Source organism: Rana temporaria, chromosome 5, assembly GCF_905171775.1.
Source record: "Rana temporaria chromosome 5, aRanTem1.1, whole genome shotgun sequence".
NCBI classification, from domain to species: domain Eukaryota; kingdom Metazoa; phylum Chordata; class Amphibia; order Anura; family Ranidae; genus Rana; species Rana temporaria.
In genome coordinates this window covers 199,459,018-199,486,031 of record NC_053493.1, presented here as the reverse complement: position 1 = coordinate 199,486,031, position 27,014 = coordinate 199,459,018, and the positions used below count along the sequence as shown (strand labels likewise).

General features: G+C 41.2%; 1 protein-coding gene across 2 annotated transcripts in view; it reads left to right on the top strand.

The window, feature by feature from the left end:
- Positions 1-27,014, top strand: part of GALNT1 (polypeptide N-acetylgalactosaminyltransferase 1) — a 229,675-nt gene that overhangs the window by 138,288 nt on the left and 64,373 nt on the right. For both annotated transcript variants that reach the window (XM_040353475.1, XM_040353476.1), the window contains exon 5: positions 18,109-18,316. In XM_040353475.1, the coding sequence (XP_040209409.1) occupies positions 18,109-18,316 (208 nt within the window). The remainder of the gene's footprint in view (positions 1-18,108; positions 18,317-27,014) is intronic.

Here is a 27,014-nt window from a genome sequence, read left to right as displayed (position 1 = left end):
GTAGAGTCAGCACCGTTCTGCGTACTCTCGGGGTTTTCCCTGCCCAGATAAATCTCACAAACCTAGAACTGATATCTCTCAAAAATCCGGTAACTTAATGGGTAGAGTCTGGAATAGGTATAACAATCTGGGCATCACATTCATTTTAATGATATTTATTCTTCCAAACCACGTGAATACCTCTTTATCCCACCTTACAAAGTCCAATTTTATTTGCCGGATTAAGGGTGCAAAATTGAGTTCGAAAACTTGGCTCAGCTTGTTTGGTATTTTGGTCCCTAAATAACTTATGTATGAATCCGTCCACCTAAATCCAAAATTCCCCACTAATTGTTGTTCCAGTTTCTCGCTCAGTTCCACACCCATTGCCTCGGACTTGCTATTTACTTTAAAATTAGATAGCTCTCCGTATTTACGTAATTCTTGTAGCAATACTGGTAGAGATATTCCTGGCGAAGTTATAAAAAATAGCAAGTCGTCCGCATAGGCCACTACTTTATGTTCTCTTCCTTTTGTTACCAAACCCCTAACATCTGTATTAGCCCGAATTGTCCTCAACAATGGTTCTACCGTAAGAACAAATATGATAGGGGAGAGTGGACATCCCTGCCGTGTCCCATTACTAATTGAAAAAGGTTTAGACATCAGATCATTTACTTTGACTCTTGCCCTAGGGCATGTATATAAACTCTTAATCCAATTTAACATCCCCTCTCTCAGCCCTATATGTTGCAACACCACTCTCAGGAATGTTCAGTCTACCCTATCAAATGCCTTTTCAGCATCGGCAGATATAATCACTAACGGCTTCTTTTGAACATGCACTGTATGAATCGCTCCTACTACCCTTTGGGTATTCTCCCTCCCCTCTCTACCAGGAGTAAACCCCACCTGATCTGGGTGTATAATTGCTGGAATATATCCTAATAATCTGTTGGCCAAGATTTTTGTCAGGATCTTAAAGTCAACGTTCAATAGTGAAATTGGCCGATAACTGGCACAATTAGTTGGATCTTTGCCCTCCTTAGGGAGTAGTGTAATATGAGCCATCAATGTCTCTTCGCGCATCTCCTGCCCTTCCCTTATTGAATTAAAGGCCGTCAAAAATTTTGATGCCAATTTCTCAGAGAACGTCTTATAATAAAGCAGTGTATACCCGTCGGGACCAGGCGCTTTACCTGGCTTCATTACTTTTATGGCTTCTAAAAATTCCTCCATAGTAATTGGCCCATCAATCCCTCCTGCTTCCTCTTCCGACAGCCCGGGCAGCCCTGATGCCTCTACATACTCTTTTCCCTGATGTTCTCGGTTAGACATCCTTACTGCTTCCTGTTGCCCTTCTATTTTATACAATTTGGTATAATACTCTCTGAATACTTCTGCTATATCCTTAGTAGATTTCACCAAAATGTCTCCCTGTGTTTTTATCTGTTCAATATGGTTCCTAGCCCGAGTTTCTCTTAAGGCGTTAGCCAGCATTCTACTAGGTTTATTTCCATATTCATAATACGCCCGTCTACATCGTGTTAGTTTTGCTTTAGCTCTATCCATCAATAACCCATTTAATTCCTCTCGTAGCCTCATAAGTTTTTCTTCTACTTGCTGGGTTTGTGATTTCTTATGTGCCAGTTCTAATACCCCAATCTCTTTCAACAATGTCTCCATTTTAGCACTTAAAACATGTTTCCTGTGGGCCCCTAATGCTATCAACATACCTCTGATATAGCATTTGTGAGCTTCCCAACTACATAATGGTGATATTTCTTCTGACTCATTGATAGTAAAAAAAAGCCTCTAGTTCCTGCTTAATTTTGTGTTCATACTCGGGTTCCCTTATGAGTGTCTCATTCATCCTCCAATTCCATTCCTAGACATTCTTTTCTTTGATCACTGTATGCCACACACTCTACTACTGACCCTTCTCGGAAAATCCAGACATGCCGCTACACCCTCCTTTCTTTTTTGGAAGGTTTTTTGGTTACTTTGGAACAGCAGGTGGTTGTTTTAGAGGTGACAACACTGTTGACCTTTTACCAGATGTTTCTGTTATGTTGCCCCTTGTTTTCTCAATTTTTGCATACTTCTGATCCTTCAATTATTGTTATACTCACATTATGTAAAATGTACACAAATGTTTTCTGTCACCTTAATTCTTTGTCAAATGGTGTTGTAAATAAATGATTAAATCTACCTCTCTATCTGTTCAAGACAAGTGGTTGTAAAGGCAGAAGTTGTTTTTTTTTTATCTTAATGCATATGCATTAGAATGAAAAACCTGTGTACAGCAGCCCCATCTCTCTATACAGCGATGTCCATGAGTGCCTCGGCCATCCATGACTCTCCCTCCTGATTGGCTCCATTGGCTCCCTCTGCTTCCATCAAAGTCAGTTAGCCAATCAGTAGAGAGAGGGGGCGGGGTCGAACCTGTGTCTGAATGGACACACGCACCTGCAGATCAGTTCGGATGCCTCCCATATAGTATCCCTGATCTCTGCCACGCCATCCCTTGTGTCCCTCCGCTTATCTGCCCCCTCCACATTTGCCACCTTTTGGGGGGAGCGGGTACCTGTTGTCACCTCCTCCTTCCCTCGCTGCTGGGCCATTCAGAAAGCACAGCGCAATTTGTGCATGCACAGTAGGAAACCGGCTGGGAAGACGCAATGCTTCACTGCCGGTTTTCCTTGCATGCAATGGCGGCGGCAGCACCCGAGAGCCGATGGAAACATTGGCTGGGTTGCCGACATCGTTGGATTAAAAGTCAGCAGCTAGTATGTGTTCAATCGTCATCAAACTTGACGTGATTGTAGCCGTATTAGTGCAATTGTGATAGAGAAAATTTAGTACTGTCTGTGATACTTGATTATTTGCACTAACATACAATTTTTCAGGACAAGCTTTCGGGGTGTTACCCCTTCTTCAAGGTCCAAGCAGTACTTAACCTTGAAGGGGTAACACCCCAAAAGCTTGTCCTAAAAAATTGTATGTTAGTGCAAATAAAAAAAGTATCACGGACGGTACTCAAATTTCTCAATCATCAAAAAATGGAAAGAGTATGGCACCAACTGTAAACCTACCAAAACATGGCCGCCCACCTATCTGACAGGCCAGGCAAAGAGAGCATTAATCGGAGAAACAATCAGGAGGCCCATGGTAACTCTGGAGGAGCTACAGAGAGCCACAAATTAACTTTTTGGCCTAAAATCAAAATGCTATGTGTGGCGGAAAACTAACACTGCACATCACCCTGAACACACCATCCCCATTATGAAACATGATGGTGGCAGCATCATGTTGTGGGGATTCTTTTCTTCAGCAGGGACAGGGAAGCTGATCAGAGCAATCTTAGAAGAAAACCTGTTATGTCGCGTACACACAATCGGAAATTCCGACAACAAAACTGGATTTTTTTCTAACTGAATTTTGGCTCAAACTTGTCTTGCATACACACAGTCACACAAATGTTGTCGGAAATTCCAAACGTCAAGAATGCAGTGAGGTACAACACTACGACGAGCCGTGAAAAATGAAGTTCATTGATTACGAGCATGAGTAGGATTTTTGTGCGTCGGAATTGCATACAGATGATCGGAAATTTCCGACAAGAACTTTTGCTGTCGGAAAAATTGAGAACCAGCTCTCAAATTTTTCTTGTAGGAAATTCCGACAGCAGATGTCCGATGGATCCTACACACGGTCAGAATTTCCGACAAAAAGCTCACATCGAACATTTTGTTGTTGGAATTTCAGATTGTGTGTACAATGTCTGCAAAAGACTTGACACAGGGGTGGAAGTTCACCTTCCAGCAGGACAACAGCCCTAACCATACAGCCAGAGCTACAATGGAATGGTTAATATCAAAGCATATTCATGTGTTAGAATTGCCCAGTCAAAGTCCAGACCGAAATCCAATTGAGAATCTGTGGCAAGACTTGAATATTGCTGTTCACAAAGACATGCGGCTGTAATTGCAGCAAAAGGTGGTTCTACAAACTATTGACTTGGGGGCTGAATACAAATGCATGCCACAATTTTCAGATATTTATTTGTAAAACAAATTTGAATATCATTTTCCTTCCACTTCACAATTAGGGGCCACTTTGTGTTGGTCTATCGCATAAAATCCCATTAATATATTTTTACATTTTTGGTTGTAGCATGACAAAATGTGGAAAATTTGAAGGGGTATGAATTCTTTTTCAAGGCACTGTATGCTTCACTGACCCAAGATGCAATCTGTTGGATTTGGGGCTTTAATTTAGTGATTACGCCCAAATCTAGATGGTAAATCTGCATGATCAGCTGCAAACCTAAAGGCCTTGTAGTTCAGCTTGCTTAGTTGCCATGATACACTTCTCTTTGAGACCAAGTTGGAAGGATTTACTGAAAATTTGTAAATTAGAATTTCCAGGATCATTCCATTAATATAACGGCTTATTTAAACAGTTTCTTATTAAATACAGTGACCTTGATTTGACAGGTTCAATTACAAATTGCCTAATGTTTCACAAATATGAGCATTACTGCATTATATTTCCCCTTTTTATGTTGATTCAATCAAAATCATTACAGGAATTCACATATACAAAGATCAATAAAGCTTCTACAATTCCTTTGTCAAACACATTTACATGGTGTCAAATTTGGCGCTGGGGACATATCATTTTTTTTATTTTTATGAATGTGTTATTTTGTAAGCATCACCTGTCACATAATGTGATTGATAAAATGTTAAATTAACAGCTTACCCCAGACCCTTCTTGGAAAAGTTATTTCCACAAATGTGTAACAATCTGTGCTATATTTAGGGATCATAATGCCCTGCATATTAGTGAAGATACTGTCCTATACAATCTCCATCTTAATTTTGTACACTATATAGTATGCTTTCATAACATAATAAGCAAAAAAAAATAACTTGGATTATAGATTCTTGTCTTCATTTTTTTTTTTTTTTTTTAAATTGGAGACTACAGACATACATGTGTCAGATCAGGGTTCACTATCTCTAGCTACTGGCTCATGATGATATCCTACATTAGGGCTGTTGAACTCCATTTCATTGCAGGCTGCTTCATCATTATTGTTACCCTCAATGGGCTGGTTGTATTTATAAGACTATATCAATGGATCTGCTCTTTATCTTAATAAATAATTGCACCTGCATTTGATCATTACTGGTTTTAGTAATAACTTAGGACTTAAGCTGTTATGGGCAGGTGCAGACCGGAACGGAGCCCACTCTGCTCCTGTAGCAGATGATGCAAGTCTCAAAATAAGGGTCGCACACACTGGGTATCATCCACAAGAAACTTTATTGGAGACTGCTCAGACATAGTTCTGCCATTGTGTTCTGTCTGAGCAGTCTCCAATAAAGTTTCTTGTAAAAGATATTGGTGGTATGTGACACTTTCAACTAGCATAGAATCAGATGTCAAGAGCCCCTCCACCCTCCCTTAAATCTGTGCCTCCCCCTTACCTTGTGCTGCTGCTGGGAAGCAGAAGGTGCATAGTCTGGAGGAGGACCAGATGAGGGCTGCTGGAGTCAGCTGAATGCGGGCACCAGGGGAGTCGGAGATGAGGGGGTTCTGCGGCTGCATGGCGAAGCAAAGAATCTGGCAGAAGAGTTCTGTTTCCCACGAGAGGGTTGCTGTCAGGAGAAGTGCGAGGGCCACATGAAACCTTGTGTTTGACACGTGATCTAGAGCCCTGCATCTTTTACACACAAATTCAGCAATGGCGGCTTCTATTTTACACATTCATGTCTTCCTTTTTTTTACATATCACTATCACTTTAGCCTTTAAACTGTTGCTTTCTTAATTTTTTTTCCTTCTGCTGCAGTTTGAAAGTTTGCATAGCGATACATAATTAGACAACAAAAGCGTAGTATTACTGCCTTTTAAAGTGCATGTTATACAAAACCCACAGAAAAATTAAATAAGGGAAAATAAAGCGAAATGGAAATAACCAGAACATCTCACCAGAGATGAATACGATGACCTGATAGCAATAAGTAGCAAAACCAGAAGTAGCGAAAAATTAAGCATATTATCACTTATACATAGAAAATGCCATATAATTGCAGCCAAGTATTCCAAAAAGGTAGAAATCTTATGTCTTCCTTTTTAGTTAAAGAAGAAAGCCTTGCCTTGCATTACTTCTGAAATATTTGGAGCTGGCTTACATTTGTTAGTAATAGTTAACTGTGCTGCAAATAAAATGTGTAGAACTATAGTTCTAAATTGTTTTGGGAAGTTGTGTATGGAGAGGCCCAATACATCGAAGTGTCCTACAGGCTTAGCAATTATGCCTGCGACCTGAGAAATTAATGAAAATACTGAATTCCAAAAACTATAACGTGCAGAAATAGGGCGCAAGTGATCGGGAGTAATGTACCATTTTTATTAAACAATTTTCAGGTACTTTTTCCCAGTTCGTGACACCTTGTAGATATGATTAATGGCTGTTTGCATGGTTTGAAAATTATTGATCGAGGTCAAGTCCCTATTTTTGAATAGGTAGGGGTTTAACAAAATAGGAACTGCCACGTAAAAGATTATAGAGCCAGGTAACCCCATTTTTAATAATAGGGGAAATGGTATACACAGACCATTTCGGAGAGATCAGCTCAACTGAGTGGTGAGGATACGACCGATGGAAATGGTGTATCTCGGAGAGATCAGCTCAACTGAGTGGTGAGGATACGACCGATGGAAATGGTGTATCTGAAATTGGCTTATAGAAGGTTGCATTAGAAACACATTTATGCATACAAAGTATCTGAAAATAAATTCTTGCTTTCTGCCCATTCCAAATGAAATGTTAAACAAGTGCATTTTTTGACTAAAAAACAGGTATGGAGATGGGAAGGGTTCTAAAATAATATAAGATCTTAAAGTAACACTAATATTTTGAAGTCTGCAATTCATGCCAGCCAAGTAACCTCAGATTTCCCCATTTCCTTTAAGTCAGGGGTGCCCAACCTTTTGGAGAGTGAGAGCCACTTAAGCAACTTGATAACCAGTCGCGGGCCACAATGAGCAGGTGGATGACAGGTCACAGCTACTCTATAGGCCCTTTGATACGCCCAGATGGAAGGGGACGAATTCCCTTCTATTTGGGGCTTTGCTCCTCAGCTGTTTTCTTCCTCTACCACCAGCTTCATGCACAACACTGATGCTGTGATATGATGGGTCGGCAACCTGCGATTTGGGTTTGCCAACCCACCATTCCAGAGCAGGAAGTTGCGAGCCACATCAGAGGGCTCCGCGGGCCACTGGTTGACCACCCCTGCTTTAAGTCACCCTGAACAACTTTTAACAAATGAGTGTAGTTGGCAGAATATAGACGAGAAGTGGAAGGGGTCAATTGGATACCTCGTGTGTTTAAACTCGTATCCAACTTATGAGTATTCTGACTTGGTGTTACTAAACCCAAGACCCTGTATTCATTATCTGGTCTCCCATGGTACACAGAACATGGAAATGCAATTTTTCTAGTAATTAAATGGCTAATTTCCTTTTTCTCATCAGCAGTTAGAACAGTCTTGTGGTTTCTATCAGTGTCTGGTTAAAGCTTTTAAAAGGAGTTTTCATTCTGCTCTGACTGTCCTATCAGGCTGCAGGATCCCACTGATTTTCTGACTGGACAGTGCTGATTGGCCCTGTGCTGATCACATGCACTCTTCCAAAAAAAAAAAAAAAACTCTCTAGCAATACACACCAAACTGATCATGTGCAGCCTGGCCCCTAGCCTCTACTATCGGCAGATGGATTGGGGACTGTGGAAGAAGGGGAGGATCAGAGAATATAGGATCAAACAGCCTTCTTACACAATGCAGATGATTAACCCCTTAGGTTCCACAGTGAGTAAAACAAGCATGCGTTACTGCATTTACAGACTGATTTTACTGTTGTGGGTTTAGTAACACTTTAAGTGATTGCAAAGATAAGCTATCCATCCCAATAAGAAGTACCAACAATTAAGTCACATTCATTTTGTAATATGACACAGAGCTAAAATTATCCATCACTGTTTGGACAGCTCTCAGGAAAGGAGCCACAGCTGTTATGGTAAGGATTACATCATCTGCAAAAAGTCCTATCTTATGATATATTTCCTTAACGGTGATCCCTGAAATTAGAGGGTAATTGCTAATTGCAATAGAAAGGGGCTCCATTAATGAGAAGGTTAAGGGTGAAAGGGGCACCCTTGACGAGTGCCATTGGTGATGTCAAACTGGTTTGAAAGGACTGATGAAGTATATACTTGAGCTGAAGGAGCCGTATAGAACACAGACACAGCCGAATAAATAATGCCACTAAGCCAAACTCTACACAAAGTTGCATGCAGATACCCCCAGTAAACCCTATCAAATGCTTTATCAGCATCTAAGGTGAGGAAATATGTTGTGGTTTTAAGGGACTCTGCCCCCCTAATAAGGTTTAGCATTGTTCTGGTGCCATCTGATGCCTGCCCTCAAAGCAGTGTTGCACACAGTCTCCTTCCACAGTACATTCCTAAATAAATGAAAAAAAAAAAATATATATATATATATATATATATATATATATATATATATATATATATATATATATATATATATATATATATATATATATATATATATATATATATATATATATATATATATATATATATATATATATATTATATTTTTTTTGTATTTAGGCAGCACTTCTGGTCCCAAACGCTTAGGCGATTTTGTCTTTCGACAATTCCCTTGTACTCCTGGGATATCAGCGTCATATATCCCAGGAGTCTTGGGGAAGCCTTCCCAACTGCACTTGACTCCTGGCTTCTTTGCTGATTGACAGGTTGCCATCATAACGACATGGGAACTTCAAATGACTCTGACGCTGCCATTGCTAATGCAACTAAGCAGATCAGTGTACTTCTGCTTTTCCTCCGCGAAAAAAGAGGATGGGCCATCTCCCGGGTTTCCTTTGCCCCTAGGTTAGACGGCTTTTCTGTAGGATTAGTTGACTACCATTTTTTTTTTACCAAATTTCAGGGGCAAACCTTTTTGGTACTTCTTTGCAAGTTTAATTATAGAATAGAGGTAGCTAAGTCTCTGTGGCAGGTGCTGCATGTACAGTATTGTATCAACCCTTGAAGGTTTTAAATTGGTAAATGAAGTGCATGGCCCCTTTAAAAGATCTATAGTGCATTATCTTCTAAAATTGGTTGTTTATTGTAAATAAAAACCTACTTGCAAGGATGTAGAGAACAGTAAAACGCAACTGCTTGCCGCTCGAAAGCGCACATGCATTCAGGGGACATCTTCAGGGGACAGGCTCTGTTGCTATTACTATTATTATCACAATGCTTTGTTAGCAATGTTGGTGACATCACATATGTCACTAACATTTCTGTTTTTGGTCATTCATGTGGGTGGTGAAAGCATGCCAAAAGAATAATAGCTTACTGCAAGACTACAGAGAAAGGGCTATGGGAGGTTATTATGGACAACACAAGTAAAAAATGTGCAATAAAACAATGCCTCAGGTATCAATTCAGCACCATTAATGTGTGAGAAAAAATGGGCAAAGTCAGTAGGTAATCATTTACAAAGACTGACACAAAAAGGTAAATAGATTCTAAGTTTTTGATGAGGGTACACACTCTCAGGGCTGCCATCAGAGGGGAACAGAATTTCCAATTCCAATTTTCCAATTCTATAGGAAAACAAGGGAAGAGGCGCCTCTGGGTGTAGTAGTTTAAAACAATTTAATAGTAAACATAGGTAATGGTCATTCACATTTTAGAAGTGACAGGTAAGCATGTAACAGATGTTTTTCCAAGGAGGGGAGAGATGTCATCCGGCCGTCACTTTCATCCTGTTTCTGCTGGAGCGCTGTATGGGGAGGTTGCACTTCCACCACTGATGGAGGGTAGCCGGGTGCGATGGAGGATCCTCAAACCGAGGCGTGGAGCGCAGATGGACAGCAGGCGAAGGATGATGGTGTCACCGGGTGTGCATTGGCGCGTTTCCGAGTGGTCAGGCAGCGAATGACGTGGCTGCCGCACTCCTTTCTCAAGCATGTGGCAGGAGGGACGAGGAGCTAGATTTCAAAGGCCAAATGGGGAGGGGGCGGGGCGAGCGGCGATGTCATGCAGTAGTGTGTGCAAGAGGGGAGTGACGGAGGAGGACAAAGGAGGGGAGAAGCAGTCATAGGATAGAGGAGTGAGAAGGAGGAGGGGATGGAATAAAAAAGCTAAATTATTTGGGTAAATAGAGGCTGGCTGTAAAGGATGTTTAAGGGGGGGTATATAACGGCTAATGAATGGGGCTGCTGGAGAACGAAAATTATATATAAAAATGGGTAAAGTAAAACGAAAAGGTTATATGGGAAGTGTTGAAGCAAATTCTATTAAATTGTGTTAAATTAGAGGGAAGGAAAGGGAAAGTTTTATTTTGGCAATACAAATGGCAGGTAAAGTTTTGCTAAGGAAATAGGCAAATAAATCCAATGGGGAGGGGATATTGTCTACATGGGAGGTAATAAAGTGGAGGTGGGGTGTGGTCTACATGGAAGTTGATGAAAGAGAGGGGTAAGGCCTATTCCCTCAAGATATGAGGTATTAGGAAAGTATATAAGGGGGGGGGGGGGCAAATAAATATAAAATCGCATGCCTCGGTTTGAGGATCCTCCATCGCAGCCGGCTACCCTCCATCAGCGGTGGAAGTGCAACCTCCCCATACAGCGCTCCAGCAGAAACAGGATGAAAGTGACGGCCGGATGACATCTCTCCCCCTCCTTGGAAAAACATCTGTCACATGCTTACCTGTCACTTCTAAAATGTGAGTGACCATTACCTATGTTTACTATTAAATTGTTTTAAACTACTACACCCAGAGGCGCCTCTTCCCTTGTTGAGGTTATTATGGAGGCATTTCCCATTTCCTCCATTTATAAATGAATCCCTTCAGAGAGAGCAGGGCTTTGGGAGGGCGGGATCTGAGGGGTGGGATTTTCCATGTTCACACTGGTTGACATATTTAATTTGACAGGATTTCATTCTAATTGTTATCCATTCAATCCTACCTAGTAGCAGCACAACTACCGTAGCTTTTAGAGCAGGCTGTGTATGAAGGGGTTTGCTTCTTGAATAATACTTGGTAGGACTTGGGAGGTTTGGACTCTATCTGTGGGTGTGACTGGGCAGGACTGAATGCTAATTAGGATGTAGTCAATTCCACCCACCATCAGAGATGTGAAGGAAGTTACATAATTTTGCAGAGTCTGAAAGACTACAGAGGGGAGTGTTGGACTCTGGGGCCTGCAGGAAATGGCTGTGGAAGGGATAGTCTATCAGCAGGATATACAGTGTCGCATGACACACAGCCACAACTGAACCCAGAATAATAGGGGATCTGCAGACAACAGAGCAACATGGTATAGCGGTATGATCATTTTTTTCCACACTGATGTGAATGTATAATAAATATGTAAAGCACTGCGTACATTGATGCTGTTTTATAAGTACCTGTAATTATAAGCATAAATTCCATTCAGTTTTAGTGAAAAGAAAGGTGGAGTTCAGCTTTAACATGTACCTGATTATCTGCAGCTCTCTCTCCTCTACAGCCTTCCATATTAGGCTGGGTTCACTCATGCTGCGGTCGTGGCTCACAGCAGGGGGTCCGTTGCGTCCCTGTTCACCAATTCAGGTGCGAATCGGGTCTGAATTTTTGGCTGAATTCGCACCTGAATCTGAGACCCAAGACGCACCGGACCCTTTCCAAATGCGGACCATGGCTGCCCGAAGCTGTGTGAACCGGCTCCATTGAGAGCCGGGCACACTCCTGTGAGGCAAATTTGATGCAGGGAAATCCACTTCCACTTCCACTTCACATATGTGAAACCAAGCCTCACACTGATTTAAAGAGTATTTCTCAACTTCCAGGAGGCAGCGGGTGGCAATCTGATATTGCACAGCAGAGAGCTGGCTGTAATCGAAGACCTGAGTGGCAAAGGGATACCCCCTCTACACAGTCTCATGGAAACATGCACATCTGAGGCTGTCAATCAACTTCTATGTGCTGGTGGGGGGGACTGTCTCCCAGGATTGCCTTTGTGGCAGGAAAACCCCCAGAAGTGACTCGTGCAGATGGCAGAGGGAGAGCGCGAGCAGACAAGAACCACACTAAGAGCTATAGATTGAGGAACGTACACACAAGATATTGTTTAATTATTGTTTCATGGTGTCCTCGAAAAAGGAGTACTGGAAGTAATGATTTGGCCCCCCACAGAGCCCTGATCTCAACATGATTGAGTCTGTCTCTCGATTTACATGAAGAGACAGAATGATTTGAGGCAGCCTACTTCCACAGAGGATTTGTGGTTGGTCCTCCACAGTGTTTGGAGCATGGTCTATAAGCAGACAGTTCAGGTGGCAGCAGGCAGCACTATAAGGCTTAGGGCCTTGATCAGGAAAGACCGGAGGACAGGGGTAGAGGCTTCTTCCCATACAAATCTCTTTGAAGCCTCCAACCCTAATCCGAGAAAACAAAAACCCGGATAGTTTCCTCCACTCTGAAAACCTATTCTGGAGCCCCTCACACACATATGTGAGACACCCCTGTGCTGTTTTGAATCCCACTAATACTTGTGGCAACAATCAGTTCCGGAGGCAGGCAAAAAGTCATGGTCATTTAACAGGCCGAGGTCGATTCACGTGGTTGGCAGAGGCATACACGATAAACACTCCGGTCATACACAGAAATAGCGGAAACTGGAAAAATATCTTCACTTCATTCGATAAACCGTCTTTGTCATACACAGAAATAGCAGATAGTGTATACTGTAAAAATATCTTTACATATACTTAACTAATGGTGTAGTGAAGTGTGATCGATCCGATAACACTATCCAATACAGAGGCCTGGCTGGGAGGGACATTGGGCACAGTAGTATCAGGTGTTATGGTGAATTCCTTTACTTGAACATACATGACTAGGTTTTATTCCTGTGCATGCTTTTGCTTCTGGACGGTGCCTTGTCTTGTCTGAAATTCCACCAAGGTGTTGTCATGTATTGTGGAAAGGATGTAAACGTCTTTTATCTCTCTACTTTAGGACTGGAACCTCTTCATCCCACATACTGGCTTGCCCCCCCCCCCCCGTTTTAATTTTTATGGTGATCAATCTCTGTGAGAGGCCCTTGCGGTTGGTCCATGCTGTCCCACAGGCCACCATCTTGTTTAGGTAAAGATGGTGGAAAAGTGGGAGACTTGTGTAGAAATTGTCTACATATATTTATTTATTTATTAAAATTCTTAAAAGTACAAAAAAAAGTACAAAACGCAGTCAGTTACCCGTAGGCCTCGATGCTTCCTAAACAGCGGTTCTATCAGTTGCCAGGCAATTTTGTCACTTGTCCCCATATAGGTAGGAAATCCAGGGAGGTTTAGCTGGCTGTCCTTTCCCTCATATATTTTGAAATCATAGGTATAACCTGTGACCCTGTTGCATGCCTTGTAAAATTTGACCCCATATTTGGCCTGTTTACTAGGGAGGTATTGCTTGATGCCAATTCTTCTGGTAAAGTGGACTAGGGATTCATCTACACAAATATTTATATCGGGAGTAAACATTTGCTTGAAGCTAGAGCAAAAAATGATTGATTATGACAAATTATTCAAAATTCTGGCCCTAATCAGGGTGGTTTTGAGGGAGGTACTGGGCATTGTTCTTAAAATGTAAAAATCTCAATTTCCTTTTCACAATGGGTTCTAAGCATCAAAGCAGAGTAGACCAGTAGGCATGGAGTTAATTTTTATTTTTTTGCCAGTCCCATGTTTAGGGTTAGTTCAAGCTAAATTTAAAACTCTTCCACGGTGAGGCGTTTCCAAACAAGAGGGCATAGGAAGAATCGAGATTGCTGGCAAGATGTTGGCTGGCGTACAGATTAATCTGTTCCACAAGCAAAATGTGTGTATGTGTAATGATAGATCACATGACACTTGGATTGCACACAGGTGGACATTTCACAAATGATGTGACTTCTGAAGGTAATTGGTTGCACCATAGCTTTTTATGGGTTTCGTAACAAAGGGGGGTGAATACATACGCACATGCCAATTATTTTTTTATTTCTGAAAAATTGTTTTATGCATCTATTTATTACATTTTACGTCACCAACATGGACTATTGTATTCTACCTACTGACAGGTAAACAGAATAACATGGGTTATCCTGTTACAATGGAATCTGGGTTGTTTCTGAAATTGATGTGTTGAAATCAGAAAAAAAAATGGGAAAGCGCCTGAATGGATTGACAAGGACCACATTGTAATGGCTGGGTCAACGCAACTCCAAAACTGCAGTTCTTGTGGGATGTTCTTGATCTGCAGTGGTCAGGACCTACCAAAATTGTTCCAACGAAGGAAAACCAGTCAAGCAGTGATAGGGTCATCAGTAGCCAAGGCTCAATGAGGCAAATGGGGAGACAAAGTTGGCCCCTGTAGTCCAATCCAATGAAAACGCTACTGTAGCTTGATATACTGAAAAGGTTATTGCTGGTTCTAATAGAAGGGTGTCAGAACACACAATGCATCAGTTTGTTGTGTATGGAGCTACGTAAGCTCAGACCAGTCAGGATGCATCATAATTGGACCACAGAGCAATGGAAGAAGGTGGCCTGGTTTGATTCATTAAAGAATGGTTTGAGCAACACAACAATGAGTCTGAAGTGTTGATTTGACCTCCCAAATTCTTTAAATCTCTGTCCAATCAAGCATCTGCGGGATGTGCAGGAAAAAACAGCCCCACCCATGGGGGCCCTGTCTCCCAGCTTACTGTTTTTGCTTTGCATCTTTTAGGTTCTTTGTGGTAAAAGCCAGGAAGCAATAACACCTCTGTAGTGTATTATTGTGCTTTACTAAACAAAATGCCGTATATACAAACTATTTACAATTCTTAGAATCCAATACAAGACTGACCGATATACATAACACATGCACAAGCTGCCTAAACTTTCTAGCTAATGAGCATGAACAATGTGTACAATGGGAATATGCTAAAGTTACTTAGCTCAGGTTATAGTGTCCTTTACTCGTTAATCGCCAAATCACCAGATAGCGTCAGCTTCAGATGAAATTTCTTCTGGCACAGACATTCCTTGATATGTTTTTATGGAGTCCTATTTGCTTATGTTGCTGGCCTTTTATTTAGAATGTTTTACCATTCCCCCATGTCTCACTATTTTGCATTAAAGCAGAGTTTTACCCAAAAGTGAAGCTTCTGCTCATTGTACTCCTCCCCCCTCTGGTGCCACATTTGGCACCTTTTGGTGGGAAGGGGAGACGGCATACATTTCTTTCACAGGTATGTTTTCCCCACTTCTGGTAGCCTCAGCCGAGGGTATTGATGTCACGGTTGGGGCTCCTTCCTCCTCCCTCTGTCGCCGGGCAAGTAGGAGAGAGGAGCAGATCCTCGCGCATGCATAGTGGGGTTCCCGGCGTGAAGCCGAAAGGCTACACTGCCAGGTTCCCTTACTCACGATGGAGGCGGCATGCACCCGACACCTCATGGAAACCTCGGCTGCGGTGCCGACATCGCTGGACTCCAGGACAGGATGAGTGTCCGATTATTAAAAGTCAGGCTTTTAATTTTTGCAGCGGTGGGCGGACCTCCGCTTTTAACTTTCTATGGGTGAAACCTTTCCCAATTTAACCTATAGATAGCACTATTGTATCATACACGTCACAGATCATATGTCAAAAGCTCAAGCCATTGTTTACCATTACCTATACAGCTGTTATTAAAGTGATTATAAACTTTTTTTTCTTTTTGTTTTTAAATAACAAACATGTTGTACTTCCTCTATGCAAAGGTTTTTCAGAGTGGCCCCAAATTCTCCTTTTCTGGGGTCCCCCCACGATGCTCCTGGTGCCTCCTTTTTGAGTGCCCCCACGGAGAGCCACATTCCATGGGGGCACTCGTGCGGGCACGCTCCCGAGTCCTACAGCTGCATCCATTGACACCAACATTTGGACTCGGCCCTGGCTTCCGTGACACTGGATTTGATTGACAGCAGCAGGAGCCAATGGCTCCTGCTGCTATCAATCTTCAATGAGGACCAGAGACAGCGGCTGAAGCTGCTGTGCTTGTCCCCGTCACTGGAACGATAGGGTTCAGGTAGGAAAAAGGCTATATACAGTATATGACATGACACATTTACAAGACTTAAAGAGTCTGCTACTGACATCTTGGTGCCAAATAAAACAACATCCCATAAGAGGTCTAGTGGAGTCCATGCCTTGGGCTCTGATGGATGGTCATAATGTTATTGCTGATTGGTGAAGTGTATATTGTGCAGGACTCTAGGTATGTGTCCTGGATGACAGATATATTTCCCTGCTGTTTGGGTTGTGCTCCCTTAGAGGTAGACGATTGTATGAAATTTGATTACGCGGGGCGGGGGAGGGGGGATGGGGTTTCACCCATCAATGCAGGGTGAGGGGTTCCGGGGTTGTATGCTTGGAGAAGACCAATTTTACAGTGTTCTTAGGGTTGGTAAGTCCTTGTTTGGGACAAAAAAAAATAATCATAAAATAACAAAAAATTATAAAATAACATAAAAATGTATGGAAAGAAGAAACGCTGGAAGTAATTATTTAAAATATTTAACCACTTAAGGCCATCCTGTAAATATACATCATCAGAATGGCACGGCTGGGCAGATGTACGTTCTGTACATCTACCCAGCCGCGACCTGGTCCGAAGCTCCGGGACCCGCGGACCCAATCGCCGCTGGGGTCCCGCGATCGGTCCCCGGAGCTGAAGAACGAGGAGAGCCGCGTGTAAACACGGCTTCCCCGTGCTTCACTGTGGCGGCTGCATTGATCGTGTCATCCCCTTTATAGGGAGACACAATCGATGACGTCACTCATACAGCCACACCCCCCTACAGTTGTAAACACACACTAGGTGAAACATAACTCCTTCAGTACCCCCTGTGGTTAACTCCCAAACTGCAACTGTCATTTCCACAATAAACAATGCATTTTAAATGCATTTTTTGCTGTGAAAATGACAATGGTCCCAAAAATGTGTCAAAATTGTCCGAAGTGTCCGCCATAATGTCGCAGTCACAAAAAAAATGAATAAAAATGCAATACAACTATCCCCTATTTTGTAAACGCTATAAGTTTTTTGCGCAAACCAACCGATAAACACTTATTGCGATTTTATTTACCAAAAATATGTAGAAGAATACGTATCGGCCTAAACTGAGGAAAAAAAACAATTTTTTTATATATATTTTTGGGAGAATTTATTATAGCAAAAAGTAAAAAATATTGCATTTTTTTTTTCAAAATTGTCGCTCTATTTTTGTTTATAGCGCAAAAAATAAAAACCACAGAGGTGATCAAATACCACCAAAAGAAAGCTCTATTTGTGGGAAAAAAGGACGCTAGTTTTGTTTGGGAGCCACGTCGCATGACCACGCAATTGTCAGTTAAAGCTACGCAGTGCCGAATCGCAAAAAGGGGCCTGGTCCTTTACCTGCATTTTGGTCCGGGGCTTAAGTGGTTAACATTTTGGATTTGATTGTGATCTTACCTACACATTAGAATGTTCTGCTATTTTTTTATTTTCAAATGTGTACATCAAGGGTTACTTGATGTGACCTTACAATTACTTTGGTGCAGCTGAAAGCGGTTTTTCACCCTGGGGGGAAAAAAAAGTCCTACTGTAGCTGCTGACTTCTAATAATAGGACACTTGCCTGTCTGGGTATCCAGCGCCGTCTTCGGGGCCTGGAGCTGCCATGTTTACTTTGGGAAGCCAGCTGTAACTGCTTGCGGCTTCACAGTGGGCTTTCCACTGCACATGTGAAGCCTGTGAAAACCAGGTACCCATGCCCCCACCCAAAAAAAAAAGTTCCAAGGGACAAGGGGAGACATGCAATCAGAACTTCCCCTTTTGTGTGACGTTCTGCTTTAATGTTTAAATTTTGAAACTGTTGTAAATTTTTGTTGCGGTTTTTACTCTATTATTTGCCTAACCATGCTTTCTTTACCTACTTTATGTAATGCTGTGCTTATTTTAAACACAAATCACTTTTCCATGTTCCAGATTTTTTGAAAAGACCACTGGAAATATATGTCAGAAAGCTGAAAGTACCTGTACATGTACTTCGCATGGAGCAACGTTCAGGCCTGATTAGAGCCAGACTTAAAGGTGCTGCTGCTTCCAAAGGACAAGTCATCACATTTCTAGATGCACATTGTGAGTGTACAGTAGGCTGGCTGGAACCTTTGCTAGCACGGATTAAACATGACAGGTAAACATGTAATCTGTTATTAAGTTTGATATTGATGTGTATGCCTTCATTTTACCTGTCCCAAAACATCACGCAACTTTACAGTTGCACACATTTAAGTACTATGCTGCCTGAATGCACTTTTATGTGTATTATTTAGAAACAATAGTTAGAATAAATGGATTTGATGGGAAAAAAGGATTAAACATATATTTTAGATGTAGAGTGTTCTGTATGATATCACTACATATGAAAACATATATTTTTCTGGTGACTACAGGAATAGAAGTTCCTCAAAACCAGTACGACATAGTAGAGAACAGTATTTATTTTCAAGAAAAGGTTGTTTTTCTGGTTCATAAACATCAAAAATAAAACTTTGTTCCAACAAGAGGACTATTGGGTTGCCTGAGTTTTTGTGTAGGCAGATTCCAGTGGAACTGCATTGGTGTACATGATTTAGATGACAGGACGCTTCTATGAATAAATTGTATTATATCGTCTATAGTAGTGATGGGAAACGGTTCATATGCCAATACTTTGTAGCACATGCAGACTTTTAGGACACAGGGGGTTATCTGAGAATGATCTGGGTCTTTCAGCATTGGATAAACTTGCTGGACTTGTATCTTTTTATTTTTTAAACCTGACTATGTAATAAAACAGCCTTTTTCAATTGGGGTACTGCAGCATCCTAGTTGAGAAAGAGGTGTAGATCAAGCTCTCACTGTGCAGATGTACAGTCTGGTGCTCCACCAGTCTAAGCCCTGTATAGATAGACCCTCAGAGCTCTGAATTCTACATCTGCACACTGGAATCTCGATCAGGGATCAGTGACTAGTGACTAACAGGGCAGTGAATGGGGGAAGTGTCTTACTGAGTCGTAATCTCTCCACCTCTCCCTACAATGCAACAGTGAAAACAAAACATTCACCCGGCAATGCGAGTGCAGGTACCATCTGCATTTGGCAAACAGTTTACGGTAATCATCCCTAGGCCTCCTGTTCCAAGATGGCGGAGGACCACAATTCTGGCTTTGTTTTTCACCATTCGATAATTCAACCCTAACGCGACATCCACACATTATCCGTCCATCAAGCTCTCTAACAGCATCTGCTGCATCTCTAGGATCTTCAAATTCTATGAATGTAAAGCCAGGGGAATTCCTGGCAACCCACACGCTACAAAGAGGTCCATAGTAGCCAAAAGCCCGCTCAAGTTCCGTTTTATTTCGATTGTTTCCAAGATTTCCTACTCAGACTTGGCAGTCTAGCGGACAAGAGTCACGGTGCAAGGGTGGTGTTTTTTCCCCTCCTGGTCATTTACTGCTCTCGTATGGGGCTGGGATCCGTAGCTCGCTCTGGACTTCAGTATGTAAGTCTTCCCGCTTGTGGTATGCCAGGCACAAAATGGCTCTCTAGTCCAGGAGAACTTCTGTCTCTGCAAAAAGTTTATATGTATTGTGTGTGTGTGTGTGTGTGTGTGTGTGTGTGTGTGTGTGTATAGGAGTTTATATATACAGTGCCTTGAAAAAGTATTCATACCCCTTGAAATGTTCCACATTTTGTCATGTTGCAACCAAAAACCTAAATGTATTTTATTGGGATTTTATGTGATAGACCAACACAGTGGCACATAATTGTGAAGTAGAAGGAAAATTATAAATGGTTTTTCAAATTCTTTACAAATAATCATCTGACAAGTGCTGCATGCATTTGTATTCAGCCCCCTTTATTCTGATACCCCTAACTAAAGTTTAGTGAAACCAATTGCCTTCAGAAAATCACCTAATTTGTGAACAAAGTCCACCTGTGTGTATGCATTCTCAGTATAAATATAGCTATTCTGTGAAGCCCTCAGAGGTTTGTTAGAGAACTTTAGTGAACAAACAGTATCATGAAGGCCAAGGAACATACCAGATAGGTCATAGATAAAGTGGTGGAGAAGTTTAAAGCAGGGTTAGGTTATTTAAAAAAAAAAAATACCAAGCTTTGAACATCTTGCATAGCATTGTTCAATCCATCATCCAAAAATGGAAAGAGTATGGCACAGCTGCAAACTGACCAAGACATAGCTGTCCACCTAACAGGCCGGGCAAGGAGAGCATTAATCAGGGAAGAAGCCAAGAGGCCCATGGTAACTCTGGTTAAGCTGCAGAGATCCATGGTTAAGCTGCAGAGATCCATGCTCAGGTGAGAGTATTTGCCCACAGGACAACTATTAGTCATACACTCCACAAATCTGGCCTTAATGGAAGAAAGCTACTGTTGAAAGAAAGCCACTGTTGAAAGAAAGCCGTAAGAAGTCCCATTTGCAGTTTGCAAGGAGCCATGTGGGGGACACAGCAAACATGTGGAAGAAGGTGCTCAGGTCAGATGAGACAACATTTTTACCTTTTTGGCCTAAAGGAAAAACACTGCACATCACCCTGAACACACCATCCCCACCATGAAACATGGTGGTGGCAGCATCATGTTATGGGGATGCATTTCTTCAGCAGGGACATGGAAGCTGGTCAGAGTTGATGGGAAGATGGATGGAGCTAAATACAGAGAAATCTTAGAAGAAAACCTGTTTAGTCTGCAAAAGTCTTGAGACTGGGGCGGAGGTTCACCTTCCAGCAGGACGACGACTCTAAACATACAGCCAGAGCAACAATGGAATGGTTTAGATGAAAGCATTTCAAAATTGGGAGAGTACTCCAGTCACAGGATGGACTGTGGGTGTCTCGCAATAATACAGTGCCACGTCCTAGAGTATAGCAAGACACAGGGGAACAAATTGTTGGAGGAACAATAAAATGGACTTTCTAGGCACTACTCGTTTCTAAAATGTTGTTTTATTGAGACAAACCCATCGTGGGTATTAGAGTCCACAATAATATATTTACATTAAAATAGTACATAAATACACAAAATATAGAAAATAAAAAAAAAAATCACATATAATGCAATAATTACAGACACTTTAAAACCAATAACTGGTCCAAAGACAACATCAACAGAGTGATGATTATCGTGAATTGTAATATTCTAGGCAAGCTCTACATGTTTCGCGGGTCAATCCGCTTCATCAGGAGCTACAAGTATTTCATCCACTATAATGGAAATGGTTAAAAGATTTAACTTTAGAGGTATCAATGTAACTATAGTAGCGTTGCAGGGATTTCCTTTCCTCAGGCGGTGATAAGGGTTAAACAGCTGGAGGGTTGTCCAGACCCAGCCAATAAGTGGGTACGTTAGGTCACAGAGTTGATTTGGCTGGATATTGCAAACAGCAACAGTAGGCGTAATCAGATAAGAGGGATAATTACCCCAAAAAATGTCAGAAATGAATTCTGAGCAGGTAAAGACCATAAGGTACTATAGAGGCTGAGTAATGGACAGACCAGCCGGACCGTCGAGTCAGCAACGTTGCGAGTTGTGGGGAAATGCCTCTTGAGCTGTTTCACGGCCAGATGTGGGCTACTCCTTCATTCTTTCTTCATCAATTAAGCAGGTAAACGGTCTGGAGTTGATTCTAAGTGTGGTATTTGGAATCTATTGCTGTGAACCTACATTGTGCGTTTTAAAGGAGCTGTCCATGCAAGTGAAACGGCCCATTGTATGACTTCAAAAATAAAAAAAATCCATCCGAGACATAGCAGCAACATTAGGAGTGGCCAAATCAACAGTTTGGTATATTCTGAGGAAAGAACAACACACTGGGGAGCTCGGCACCATAAAAAAAGTCTGGACATCCATAGAAGAGAACAGTGGAGGTTGATCACAGGAGCCTCTCCTACGGTAAAGAAAAACCCATTCACAACATCCAGACTGTTGTCAGTCTGCAATCAAAAGAAGACTTCACAAGAGCAAATACAGAGGGTTAACCACAAGGTACAAATCATTCATAAGCCTGAAGAATAGAAAAGCCAGATTAGACTTTGCCAAAAAACATTTAAAACAAGCCATACCGGTTGTGGAATAAATTAAACGAAGATTAATCTATACCAGAATGACGGGAAGAAAAAAGTGTGGAGAAGGCTTTGAACAGCTCATGATCCAAAGCACACAATGTCATCTGTAAAACATGGCGGAGGCAGTGTGATGGGCATTCATGGCTTCCAGTGACACTGGGTCATTGTTGATGTGACAGAAGCAGCCGGATGAATTCTTTAGTGTTTAGGGATATACTGTCAGCCCAGATTCAACCAAATGCAGCAAAGTTGATTGGACATTGTTTCACAGTAAAGATGGACAATGATCCAAAACACACTGCAAAAGCAACCTGGGAGCTTTTGAAGGAAAAGCAGGGAAATATTCTGCAATGGCCAAGTCAATCACCTGATCTCAACCCAATTGAGCATGCATTTTACTTGCTGAAGGCAAAAAGACCCACAAACAAAGAACAACTAAAGACAGAGCCTGGCAAAACATCAGAAAGGAGGAAACCCAGTCTTTGGTAATGTTCATGGGTTCCAGACTTCAGGCAGTCATTGCCAGTAAAGAATTCTCAGAAAAATACTGCGTTTCCCCAAAAATAAGACGTAGCTGGATTTCGACGCAAGATCGAAATATAAGACACCCCTCCGAAAATAAGACGTAGTGATGGCGTGTCGAATCCCCGATAATAAGACGTAGCGATGGCGTGTCGAATCCCCCGAAAATAAGACGTAGCAATGGGCGTGTCGTATGCGGCGCGGAGCGGTAAACACGTGATACGGTAGTACTGTACTGGTGCGGAGCTCAGAGCTGTAAAGAAGTGAGGAGAAGCTCTGTACCACCTCTCTCACCCCACACAAACACCAGGGGATAGGGGGAAAAGCTGCTACTGAGTCCAAAGAGATCACTCCACTCTTAGTCTACAGGTGGACAGAGGAAATTCCAAGAAGCGCAAGTGTGGTTCAGGTAGGCAACCTTTATTTTCTGAGCTGGAAGACATGATTAGTGAATGGGTTGCTGACAGGAGAGCAAAGGCTTTGGTTGTGCGCAGGGCTGATATTCAAACATTTGCCCGTGAAATGGCACCACAATTCGACATATAAGACACCCCCCGAAAATAAGCCATAGTGTGATTTTTTGAGGGAAAAAAAATATAAGACGGTGTCTTATTTTCGGGGAAACACGGTATAAATATTTTTTTTATTTATCATCATATTCAGATGTACAATTTACATTTGAGCCCCTGAAAATGGGGAGAACTGTGTATAAAAATACTTGCAGTTTCTAAATATTTGTGCTAGATATTTTATGTTCTTGTCATTTTTTTTTTTATTGAAGTTTAACAAATGACATAGATGAGTACAAATAGGTACAAATGTGGTGGCAGGAAAATTACGTATAAAGGTACAATAGAGCATTGTAGCTTCAAAGTTTAGCTGGAGATGATAGATGGAGGATAGAGATATCCATCGATCTTTTTTTATATATATATATATCTCTCTTAACCTAATCCTAAGTCACAAAGAACATTTTTATTTTTTATTCAGATCAAGAGGCTAAAAACGAATACGAGTAGGGCTAATATAACAGTAATAAACAAGTAAAAACGACCAAAACATTTTAAATATATTTATATGGTAGAGAAGAAATAAAGAAACTGGGGGGAGAAAAAAATCTTTTCACAGTATTTTATACCATCTCTCTACTTTCATGGCCAGATTACCATATACCGTACTCACAAAAATGCGAACCCACCACCCCCATATAAGATCAGGAAGGTGGGACCCTATGATGATGATGATAAAATAATTTAAAAATCATATGTTAAAAGATGTCATATATTTAAAAATCAATTCAACTATACTCAGATTTTTTAATGTATGACATCTTTTAACCACTTAAACCGCAGACCATTTGGCTAACCAAAGACCAGGCCACTTTTTGCGATTCTGCACTGCGTCGCTTTAACTGACAATTAAATGTCCTGCGATGTGACTCCCAAAAAAATTTACGTCCTATTCCCAAAAATTGAGCTTTCTTTTGGTGGTATTTGATCACATCTGCGGTTTTTTTTTTATTTAATTTTTTGGCGCTATAAACAAGAAGCAACAATTTTGAAAAAAAGCGATATTTTTTGCTGTAATAAATATCCCCCAAAAATATATAAAAATCAAAAAAAATTCCTCCGTTTAGGCCGATACGTTTTTCTACATATTTTTGGTAAAAAAAAATCGCAATAAGTGTTTGGTTTTCGCAAAATGTATAGCGTCTACAAAATAGGGGATAGTTTTATGGTATTTTTTTTTTTTTTTACTAATGGCAGCGATCAGCGTTTTTTATTTTTTTTTATCGTGACTGCCACATTATGGCGGACACATCGGACACCTTTGACGCTATTTTGGGACCAGTGTCATTGATACAGCGATCAGTGCTATAAAAATGTACTGATTATTGTAAAAATTACACTGGCAGTCAATGGGGTTAACCAGTAGGGGGCGCTGAAGAGGTTAAGTGTGTCCTAGGGAGTGCTTCTAACTGTAGGGGGGATGTGCTGTGTGTGACACACTGATCACCGCTCCCGATTACAGGGATCAGTGTCCTGTCACTAGGAAGAATGGGGAAATGCTTGTTTACATCAGCATTTCCCTGTTCTTAAATATAAAGGATTCTCGTGCAAAATATAAAACGCACTCAATAAAGTCAAAATTGAAACAGTGGATTATCATAAAATAATTGTGACAATATGAGTGAATAAAGTCCATATAATATAATGTAAATATCGTGCCAATGCACAAAGTGACACAAATAAAACAATCCTTGGTGAACAAATAGACTGAAGTAGAGCGATAATAAATGTATGGTGTGCAGGTAGCTGTGAAAGTGAATAAATTAAAAGTCCACAGATCTCAATGTGAATAAAAAACTGGATCCTCAGAGAATTCGGTCTCTCAAAACTCTCACCTCATAAACAATAATATAGGGCATCAAGAACAGTAGTAGAGCTCTCTAAACTGATTCCAAACTTCCACAAGTGGCTCACGGACTTACTCCAAACCCATAGATGTGCTGCATCATATAGTCTCCATAGAGGTATCTAGTTAGACTCACACGGGGAGAAGAAGAAGCCTCCAATAGTGTAGTATGTAAAGTGCAGGGAACCGTTTATTAAAAAGTAGTGCTCGTACATTTAAAACAATCATAAAAAGGAAGCAGCGGCGTTCTCAGTGCCTTCTCATGTCACTCCCAGTGTATGTCTGCCCACGGCCAATCCCTACACGTTACGACACTGTCAAGTGTCTTCATCTGGGGAACCTGATTGGACGTGTGGTTGGTGTTTATATCTGTGTCTAAAACGGAAGTCTACGTTCCGCCATTTTCTTGGAGTTCAGCATAACGGTATGAGCGCGGCCATTTTGTTGGTTATCTGCCATATTATGTATGGTGGCCATCTTTTCAAAGCCAATAATGCGTCCATAGCTACAGACCCTATTCATACAATACATGGCAGACATTTTCTTGTGGAGCCTATTGTATCGGCGCTATATGACGACTAGAGCGCCGCAGCTGATGGCAAAAAAAAAAACTTCTCCTCACGGACGAAAATAAAAATAGGAACAACAGATGGAGAATTTAAATAAAATTGGTGGCAACGAATTTCCCTCATACGTAAAGCCAACACGCTCCTATCAATATGCTGAACTCTCAGGTTCCCCCTACCTTCTCTATTATTATTTTTATTCTTATTATTATTACTACTATGTTTTATTATCCTTCAGTAATTATTATTCCTCATCCACCCACCACCAATGTAGGGGGAATATATATATATATATATATATATAATTTTTTTTCCCAATTGATGTCATACTGTTCTCTATATGCTCAATCCACCACTCAAAAATCTCAAGGTTCCTCATGAAATATACACATTTGTATTTTAATTCCATATTTATATAAATGTTTTTATTCGTTTTTGTTTTTTAAAAACTGTCTTTTATCTAAAGTTGATTTAGTCAGTCATGACCTCCTATGAAGTAAAAAACTTCAAGCTGTGAAAGACGATCAGTCCATGGTGTCCACAGGACCTTTATCAGGAGGTTTAAAGTGACCTCGCTTAGAGGAACCTTTTCGGCCTCTGTCCTCTTTGGTGTTGGAGTATTCTCATGGAGAGCCAGTGCAGTGCGACGATGAGGATAATTAGAAGATCTTTCCATAAGATTTAAATCCTGTAGGGTGTTTTGTAACTCATCTGAAGGCAGGTATATTTGGTACCTTGGTAGGTGAACTGCACAGAAAATGGGAATCCACATGTTATTTGGATGGTGAGCTGTATTTAAATGACTAAAATCTGAAAATTGGCCTGGGTAGGAAGGGGTGAACATGTCTGGTATTGAGGTGGTTAAAAACAATGGGGTGAAAAATGGGTAAAGTAATCCTTAGCCCCCCCCCCAGTTCCTAGCCTTATTGGTCATGTCTTTTTTTTGGCAGTGTGTCCTCGAGGGTTTCTCCTCAGCTCTCTTGAAGAAAACTCTGTTTTTACTATTTTATTTCTCTTTTATTAACATTCTCAGTACTTTGTGACCATTTCTTATTTTTTAATTAAGACTTCTATTAAGCTAGTTGAGCTGTTCTCTATGAAGAGCCGAGCCTAATAGTCAATTCAGGACACTGCCTCTGCGTAACTAGACCCTGCTGGAAGGAAGACGGTGGGGCCTGCTATTGTTTTCTTTGGGCACTGGCACTATTTGTGGGGTTCCTTGGATAACTGGTGTACTGGTTTGTTGGCTGTAGAGTGC